Here is a 10,427-nt window from a genome sequence, read left to right on the forward strand (position 1 = left end):
GGTAAGCAACCTCAACAAAACAGTCTATGATAAACCCAAAGATCCCAGCTTTTGGGATAAAGATTGACTATTTGACAAAAAATGCTGGGAAAATTGGAAGACAGTATGGGAGAGAGTAGGTCTAGATCAACATCTCACCTTACAACAAGATAAATCCAAAATGGGTGAATGACTTGAATATAAAGAAGGAAACTATACATAAATTAGGTGAATATTTAATAGTATATTTGTCAAATCTTTGGGAAAGAAAATATTTTAAGACCTAGAAAGAATTAGAAAAAATTACAAAATGTAAAATAAATAATCTTGATTACTTTAAATTAACAAAGTTTTTGTATAAACAAAACCAATGCAACCAAATTTAGAAGGGAAGCAACAAATTGGGAAAAAATCTCCATGACAAAAAAACTCTGACAGAATTCTATTTACTCAAATATATAAGGAGCTAAATCAATTGTACAAAAAAGCAAGCCATTCCAAATGGATAAATGGGCAAGGGACATGAATAGGCAATTTTTCAGATAAAGAAATCAAAACTAGCAAAAAACATATGAAAAAGTGTTCTAAATCTCATATAATTAGAGAAATGCAAAACAAAATATCTCTGAGGTACCACCTCTCACTTAGCAGATTGGCTAACATGACTGCAAATGAAAGTAATAAGTGTTGGAGTTGATGTGGTACAATTGGGACATTAATGCACTGCTGGTGGAATTGTGAATTGATCCAACCATTTTGGATGTTAGTTTGGAACTATGCCCAGTGGGTGCTAAAAGACTACATGCCCTTTGATCCACCCATACCACTTCTGAGTTTATACCCCAAAGAGATCATAAGTCCTTGCTTTGTCTAATTCAGAATCTTAGCAGTAGACAGAAAGCAAACAAGAACAGTTCTAACTTTCAGAAGCATGTGTCTTCAGGCTGAACAGAATAGAGGTACTCCACTCCAAACTGGGATGAATGAACTCCTCCCTCCTCCAACACCAGGAAGGAAGACAAACCCAACAGGAAGGAAGTGCTAGTCACAAGATCCAACTGCCACTCCCAGTTGCCCCTTCCCCTACCAACTGTCAATCTTGTTTCCTTTCCACAGGAAAAATACTTGTACAAAAATATTCATAGAATCATCACTGTTTGTGATATCAAAAAAGTTGGAAAATTGGAAAATGAGGGGTTGTCTGATTGTGGAATGGCTGATGTTAAATTTATGGTTGGATTTAATATTTAATTGGTTACCAGGGATTTAATTTCTAAATCCCAAAAATGAATTACTAATGTCAAATGGAATTTATGGTAGTTTATTTTACAATAAACTAATACTACAATAAATAAAGTTTATTTTATGATGACTGTCTAAAAGGAAAGCAGTCTGAGGTCTGCCGCACCAGCTCCTCCAGGGTCGATTTTCAAGGCCAACTCCAAGTGTCTCTCTTTACTCCAAGTCTGAGTCTCTTCCAAGTGTGTCTCTGTTTCCACTTTTAAAGACCTTTTCCTCTTGTGTCACTGCCCCTAGATTTTACATCTACCAATCACAGCCTACTCTTCACTCCAGGACTGCCTACTCTTTCACACGTGGGTCATAGACTTCCCACTCAATGTATGAAATAGGTGTTCAAACCTTTTTGTGGTTAAAATCCAAAATGAATAGATCAACTTTAAGTACTGTGTTTATTCTTTGGGAATTAAAATATAAAAATAGACAGGGGATTAAAATTTAATCTTCACAATCAAGGAAGAGCTAAGTACCTTCATTGTTACAAAGAGGAGAGAGCCAAATCCAATCTTCATGCTGAACAAATTATGGTATCTTTTGGTGATGGAATACTATTGTGCTCAGAGGAAAAATGAACTAGAGGAATTCCATGTGAACTAGAATGACCTCCAGGAATTGATGCAGAGTGAAAGGAGCAGAACCAGGAGAACATTATACACAGAAACTGATACACTGTGGTACAATCTAATGTAATGGATTTCTCTACTAAAAGCAATGCAGTGATTCAGGACAATTCTGAGGGACAACACTATCCACATTCAGAAGAAGAACTGTGGGAGTAGTAACACAGAAGAAAAATAATTGCTTGATCATATGGGTTGATGGGGATATGATTTGGAATATAGACTCTAAATGATATCCCTTGTGCAAATATCAATAATTTAGAAATAAGTCTTGATCAATGACATTTTTAAAACCCTGTGGAATTGTGCATCAGTTAAGGGAGGGGTCAGAAAGAACATGAATCTTATAACCATGGAAAAAATCTTCTAAATTAATTAAATAAAATCTAAAAATAAATAAATAAATAAAAATATTGCAAATAACTCTGAGATAATGTGGATATGGCAATGTACTTACTTCAGGGTCATACAGGTTAAGAGTTAGTCTGACCCGAACCAAAACCCCATTAAAGTTAGAAACCAATTCCTTCCCTCTGAGTACTCTCCAGTCACCTTACAGTGCATGAAGCTCAGTGCTCCCAGCACCATTTTGTGGTTATGCAATTCTACTCCCTATCCCCATTCTCTTCCCCACTTTGCCTGCTTTTTTGCCACTATCTTATCCCCGTTCCCACACAGTTTGCCTCTATTCCTTCCCCTTGACCTTTGCACTATTTGTCTCTTTATTTTATGTCCTGTCTGTTTCTATACCTATTGTGCCTCATTAAGGTTTGAAGTCTTACTCTTAACTTTCATTATAGTCTTTCCCAGTGAATACACAAAGAACCTGGCATTCATGTCCCCACTGCATAATCCCATAAGTTAATTAGCAACTTACAGGAAAAGACTAATGTTTCTATTTTCACCTTGACTTACTTCACCTCTTTCTTGACTGAAGAAGGATCTTGTGAGCTATGAAGGGTCTGGAAGATTTCCTATCATCCCACTGACATTATAGAAGCATCTCTGTAACAGCTGGCAGCAAGGTATTTAATAAGAGCCAAGGAAAGACCAGATATAGAATGATGGATCCACAAGGAACCCAGGAGGGAAACAATTCTATGCATAATGGAACTTGTTGAGGATGCCACTAAGGGAAGGAAAAGGAAAAATAAAAACTTGCAATAGCCACATGTGTTCTTTGAGCTTGAGCCCACTGTTTCTTAGACTCTATGGTCTTGTGGGAGAATAGATCCCAGATGTGATACCTTAATAAATACTGCTTTTTAAAAGCTACTTGACTTAGTGACTAAATTGATTTCCAACTCATAATCTTCTAATGTGGTAGTGAGTTGATATTTGCACCATTATATAAGGACTTCTTCCACCTCATGGCTAATCCAAGAGCCCTAAAGGGACATAGTAGTGCATTCTGAAAAATGATTGGTGCAAATGTCAGTTGGAATAGTAGTTTCAAAACATGTTCTACTTTGAATAATTTAGCTGAAGTATTCCAATTAGAAAAGAAAATTTACTGAGTGCTCTTACAACTACCCATTCTTCTAACTCAATGTTGCCCAGACCTTATTTGGTTAGTTGGTTGTTGTCCTTCATATTCAAAGGGGACCAAAAATACATCACTGGTGAAATGACATCACTGGTGATATCTTTTGATCAGAGCATAAATTGGATCTGTGGAGTAGTTAGATAAAGGTATCAATGGGATCCTCACTTTCCAAAGTAATAGAAGCCTGATGGCAAGGCAAAAATAAAAAAGTCTGGTGTTGGCTTGGTATGCAGTAGATGAGCCTGGCTTCTTTGATGTCTGAGCAAGCTCTAAGTATTCCATAGAACATGATTCTTCCATCTTCATGGCTTTTGTACAATTTTGTCCCTGCCACCAGGTAGTCTTCATTTCTACCCTAACTCACTGACAGCTTTAAGGACTTTTGTTGCCTTGATCTGATTTATCTTGCCTGATAAAATGGTTTACTATGGTGTGGTTTCTGCATATGCCACAGCTTCTTGGAGCCACAGGTCAAAATTGGGTGGTAGGCAATTACTAGTGGAGGAAAGTCATCCTGAAAAGGGCTTGGCGAGTCCCCACACCAAAGGTACTAGTTTTTCCTAAACACCCTATACTCTTCAAATCTAACACAAAGTCAGTAAATACACAGATGATCAGGATAACATAGGACAAACTCTGATACTTGGTACCAACCATTAGGGTAATATGTGGGTGAGGGAGAGTTCAATCAAGCATTCAGACTCAAAATAAAGAATGGACCACATTTTAAGAAGTTACTAATTCACCTTGTTGAATTGCGTGTTGGTCACAACCTTCAACTTGACCTCTGTACCTAATTCTAGATAGCATTAAATATTATTCCCAAAAATGTTGGAAGCAATATAGTAAATGACAATTGATTATGATTATACTCTGACAAAGCATGTATTCAAAAATGGAAGAAGTTTTACAGAACACATTATTAACCTGTGGTCTATGAACGTTTTTATTAGACTATTTTGATAACTCTCTCAATGTAGTTAGTTTTTAAAATAATCTTATATATTCTATTTTTTTCTATTTAAAAGTATTTCTTTGAAGAAAAGTTCGGAGACCACCAGATTTCCAAAGAGGTCTATAACTCAAAAAGCCTAAGGAAAGCAATTTAAAGACTTTCTCCCTTTTTCTGAATATTTATCTCATCATGAGTATTTTTGCTATTTGTAACTCAGAGGTGTGATAGGTAAAGGGCATTTTACAAACAAACTGTGTAATGCATATATCAGAGTGATTGACAGGAGCATGTGATTGAGAGTCACATGGGAGCCTAAAGGTCAAGATCTGGGAAATATTTTAAGGTCCCAACTGTCTGGGTACTTCTCTTCTGGAAGGACCTGAGGTTGGAGGCTTGGAAAACAGATTTCTGCTTCTCCTGATACCAACTGAAGAGAGAAATCTTTGAACTGGCTGCTGGAAGCTTGATTAAGAAGATTGAGGACACATTTCACCATTGGTCCTATTTGAAAAGTTATCAACTGAAGATCCTGGCCGATTTAATTGGACTCCATTTGTGAGACTTGGTTATTGGGGAACTTACTGTTTAGCTTAGAATAAGATAGTTTTAGGTAGATTTATAGAAATTGGTGTTTAAGATAATTTGTAGTGTAATAAAGAGATGGTGGTTTTTCTATTGATTAATACTGATGGTTAATGGATCAAGATTTTCCCTACCCTTCTCCCTCAAAATGCCACTCTTTTTCCACCCACGCCTTCCTTCCTCCTTTTCTCTGTCCTGTTTTAGTCAGCCACCTCCTATGTAACTCAAGAATAAATGTGAGGTTTAGAGTAGATACTCTTGTTCTTTTCTCAAGTAAGGAGGTTTATTGGGGAAGACAGGACTGGATGGAGAATGAGGTAAGAGGGATGGGATAATCCCTAATCTATACAAAGAGTTAGGGAAGTATTGGGAAAATGGCAGTTCTGTCACAACTGTGACACAGGGACAGTCAGAGATTTTGGAGTACAAATATTTTTCTTCTTTCTTCTTTTAACCAGCCAGATAATCTCAGCTTGATTAATACAAGCACAGAGACACAATTAGCTCTTCATCTTCAGGTTCAGCCACCACCCTCAGCCACACAAAAACTTCTTCCCTCCCCTCTTAGAAACCAAAAGCTCAGTTCAGTTCATCTGTGGGGTTAGCTTCCAACTGTCTTTTCCTGGGAATATTCCAATAGAATGTTACCTTTTGATTGACAGATGATGTCCTTTGCTTTGTGTTACATGCTTGGCTTTGTGAATCTTAAAATTTCTCAGACTTGTGAATGTTAAAAATTCTCAGACTCTACCTTAGAACATTTGGTTAAGACCATTCCCCATTTTAAACAATGAAGGTACTTGATCCGGAATGTGAGAACTCTAATACTACTCTACCCATACTTAAGCATACTTTAGGGGAAGATAAAGTTGCGAACTCCTTACTGAACAGTGAAAAGTACTTAACCCATATTAAAGTGAAGCTAAAACCCTTAAGCTAAGTCTATTTTTAGATCTAATACAAAAAGGTGCTAAGAACCTATGAAGGTCAAATTAATCACTAAAAGGTCAGGCAACTTGCAAACTTGCAAGGGACAAGCTTAACAAAAGAGGTGTGAAGTTTTAGTCTACCCAGAGAAGTTGAGAACTAAAGAAGGTGTGAATTAAGAATTGTCAGTCCTGTGAAAACCTCTACAGTGATTTGTAGATGTGAGAACTTGGGGAGGTGACATAGGAGAAAATTCTCTTTGAAAGGAGGTCAGAAAGACCTCTGAAGAGTTCAGCTTGCCAAAGCTGAATTGAAGGGCTCAATGGCTGAACTTAGTTGAGCTGAGGAGCTGAACTGGTGGGTCTCTCTGAACACTAGAATCTTGCTTGTGACAAATCTTGTGGTGAGTGAATTAAAGACTGACTGATCTCTCTCTTAAGGCTTAAGCCTAGGCTGGCCTAGGCTGGCCTAGCCCTTTTCTCATTATATCCTCTTACTCTCTCTCTCCCTTTCATTAATTCCTTAATTTGTATTAATTAAAATCTCCATAAAACCCAGCTGACTTGGGTATTTCATATTTGGGAATTTTTCCCATGGTGACCACTTTATTTTTGATTTATCTCAAGACACTGTCTTGAAACCATATTTTTGCATTCACAGTTTAAGGCAAACACTCTTTCAACTGTTACAGCTTGCCTTGCAGATTCTCTCTTTTACAGTTGTAATTCTCCTAACCCCTGTTCCTTCCTCCCCTTCCCAACCAATAAATCTGAATTTTTTATATGTTTCCCTCTTTATAACAGGGGGAATCAGTTATACATATTGCATACTTGAAGAAGATTTTGAATTGGAGAATTTCCTTCTATAACAGATGATTAATCAAAAATCACATTTTAGTTAGAAACATTAATTACCAAGATTCAGCAGTACCAAATTCCAGTTGTGGAAATGATTTATTTATTGAGCCAAAGTTAGTATTCCTTAAAACTTGACTTTTATAGAACAGTGCTTAAGGGTTTTCTATTACTTACTTTATCAAGTTGGACCTTTCACAATCTGCTTCTCGGGGGGAAAGTAGAAGAAAAGAACAGTCACCACCTCTAGTTAAGTTAGGGAAATTAGTAGCTTCAGTGAATTAAACATTTTCTGAATGGAATTCTCTTCTCATCAAAGGATTACCAAATATGACTCCATAGTCATTTGGAAAAACATGAAAATATAGTTTTGGGAAATACATATGTAACATATATGCTATGAATCATACATATTGGACGATAACAAGAAATTCTAAGATATGGAAGAATTATGACCCTGTGATAGTGGTACTTACTAATGGGGGGCTATTACTAGTATAGAACTATGAGACATTGCTCAAGATATTAAAATTGAAAGATTTATTGGTAGCAAACCTTTCAGACCTTCAACAACATAGAAACAACAGAGATTTGCAACTTGTTAGCAAGAATAATTGGTTAAAATACGAATTTAATTCCTCATGGCAACCATATCTTAGATAAACTCCATCATAAACTGATCCTATTGTATCCAATTGTCCTTAATTTTGCTAACAACATCTTCATGGCTTCCTAGGCTGTCTGCTGACATCATCTTTTGAGTAAATTAAGATCACATTTTGTGTTGTGTCTTATCCCAGTAAGCAGCTGCTTCACTTATCTTGGGATGAAAAAATGCTAGTTGCATCTCTGAATGAATGCAATATTCACAGATATTGATTAATCATAGTTTGAAGTATTTAAGTAAATAAAATTATCAGAGTCCACAGAACTAACATATATATGTACATATATATGCATGTACATGTATGTGTACACATACACATTAAAGACAATATGTTGCAGTCTTTGTGCTGTTCTCCATCAAGTCCAGGCAAATCTGGATTATAGTCAGTTCTTGGCCCCATATTTTAGGAAGGAGATTTATCAGCCTTACGGCAACTAGATTCTTTAGAGGTTTCAACCTCAAGCCATATAGGAAAAAATAAAAGAAAATTGGGATAGTTATATATTAGTTTACAAAAGCCTGAGTGAGTGGAGATGGTGGTTGTCTTAATATCCTTGAAGGTTTGTAATGTGGATTTATTAATCCTGATCCTAAAGAGTAGAACTAAGAAGATAGATGTAAGTTGTTGAGAAACAGCTTTAGGCTTTATAAAAGTCAAACATCATTAACAATTAAAGTTCTATAGAAGAGAAATAATGAGAAAATTCTGTAGAAGAGAAGAGTTAGGAGGAGGAAGCAGCTTTTTGTAGATCTTCCAGCAAAGGTAGAACAACTCCATTTGTGGTACTTGTTGTAATAGCTTCTGGTTCAAGTATGCATTAGCTTCTATTGCTTTTAAATTCCTTTTCAATTCTGAAATGCTCTTATCTGGAAGTTTCTTAATGGCACAGAAAGATTTCTGGGTTCTTGAGACTCTTCTAGCTTCTCTAAATACCACAAAGTAGCCAGGCTGATTCTTTGATAGTAAATGTGTAGTCTAGTCCTAGAGCCACCTGACTGAGAAGCAGTTCATACAAGAGACATGTGTTTGCACTTAGTATGTTCAGATAGTTTGATGTGGCCACTGAAATATAATCCAATAGTGACAGGACCTGCCTGTAAGGGTTTCTGATAATATCAAATGAAATAATATTTGTAAACCATCTGGCACATAGTAGGTACTTAATAAACACTTGCTTCCTTCTTTTCTTACTACCTTCATGGACAATATATTCAACTGGAGAAGACCTAACTCGATCTTAGGCTACACTAATCTGAGTAAAAGTGAAGATCAAAGAGATCAATCATGTGCTTTTAATCTCAGTCTTTCTACAGGAACTAGAATTGTGATTTCATTGAGAAGGCTCCCCCTACAAATACAAAGCAGTACTTTCTGTGGAACTGAAAATTGAAAAAGCAAGTTGCCTAGAAACATGATTAAGTAAAGGAAGGGGAATATGGCAATGCTAGAGATTATCTAATTTTACTTCCTCATTTTAAAGGGGAAGAATTTGGGATGAAAAGAAGTTAAGTAAATAATAGAAGAATCATAATTGAAACCTAGACCTCCTGATTCTTCAACTTTGCAATATGGTACATTCTTCTCAGATATTTGAAGGGCTGTCACATAAAAAATAGTGATCTAATTCTTTATTACTTGAAAAGGCAGGAAGAGAACTAACTTAGGTTAAAAAGGGAGAAGTCTATGAGCACAACAGAAACTAGAAATTCCTTTTAAGCTTGTCTATAATTAGAATACCTCTAGATTATTGTAGATTTTCAAAGGAAAGCTAGATGACTATTTATTAGGGATGTTCTAGAATATATGCAGGATGGGAAATTGGACTAGGCAATCTCTAAGGTCTCTTCAAATTCTCAACTATATAACATGGATCTGAATTTAAATCCCAGCTATTATGAATGTCTTTGTGCTAGTGATTTAATTTCTCTGGGCCTCAGTTTACTCAGTTTATTCATTTTTCTTTTTCTCATTTTTAATAAACATTTTTACTTACTGAGCATAGGAGTAGTTCTAAAACTGTAGCTTCTGGAAGAACCACTTGTTTTTGCCTGTTTAATACCAGTCCTTAAACTTGGCTTTGGCCTCTCTCCTAGCCTTATGTTTAGTACCACATCCCTTCTGACAACTGTTTTGTCCAAAGGGATGTCCACAGAGTATCTTATAGACTTGAGGTGGTTGTAGTTATAAACTGCCACGAAGAACTTGATTTTTGATCTCTTGGAGATCTTTTTGCCCAGTGCTGCAGTCAGTTTTCGAGGGTATAAGTCAATACCTGCCACTTGGGCATGGCTGTAAGACTTGTCAGAGGTCCCATCATCTGTGTCATAAAACAGGATACTACTGGAGCCAAAAGCATTCATTTTTTCTAAAGAAAAGGTTTCACTAAATAATTGCCAAAGTCCTTTCAACTTTTAAAGCCACTTAATCCCTATGATACAAATGAGTGAAATAGAAGTCCGTCTTGAATTAACTAACTACCACAAGAGGGCAGTCATGTCTTGAGATGACTCACCAGCCAAAACAAAATGTAGTTCTATACAAGGAGTTTAAACATAAATCCAGTGGAGACAGGGAAATGATTGTCATGGTAACGAGGAAACAAGAACTCTGGGGACATTGGGGGACGAGAAGAGCTAGAACTGAATCATTTGTGTTTACTGGATGAGATTTGGAAATTTGCCATTCCTCCTCATTACCATCTTGAGGAAGTTTTGAGCCTTTATTATGATCCATGGACTTGATTGATCACAAAATAATGGCTACAGTCTAAGTGGAAGGGACTTTTCCTAAAAAATAAAAATAAAAAAAATAAAGAAATTATGTTTAAATATATTCTTTGTTGCATGTTGCCTCTCCTTGCCATCTTCTACCTCCATATTGTCCTCAAGGCAGCACTCTATACTGACTCATCCCAACTTTGTATGACAGACTTGAAGGTGATGGTCTGCCTATTTGGATCCATGTAGGCAGGAAAATGGTTACAACCATCGTCATCAC

At 36.3% G+C, this 10,427-nt stretch overlaps 1 protein-coding gene across 1 annotated transcript; it reads right to left on the reverse strand.

Annotated features, from left to right (window-relative positions):
* Nucleotides 1–9,415: 9,415 nt before the first annotated feature.
* Nucleotides 9,416–9,790, reverse strand: LOC100033327 (60S ribosomal protein L27-like). Its single transcript, XM_056817892.1, has one exon. It carries the CDS (start codon nt 9,788–9,790, stop codon nt 9,416–9,418), a length of 375 nt encoding a protein of 124 aa, XP_056673870.1.
* Between the last annotated feature and the right edge of the window lie 637 nt (nt 9,791–10,427).

Source organism: Monodelphis domestica, chromosome 1 (genome assembly GCF_027887165.1).
Source record: "Monodelphis domestica isolate mMonDom1 chromosome 1, mMonDom1.pri, whole genome shotgun sequence".
Taxonomy (NCBI): domain Eukaryota; kingdom Metazoa; phylum Chordata; class Mammalia; order Didelphimorphia; family Didelphidae; genus Monodelphis; species Monodelphis domestica.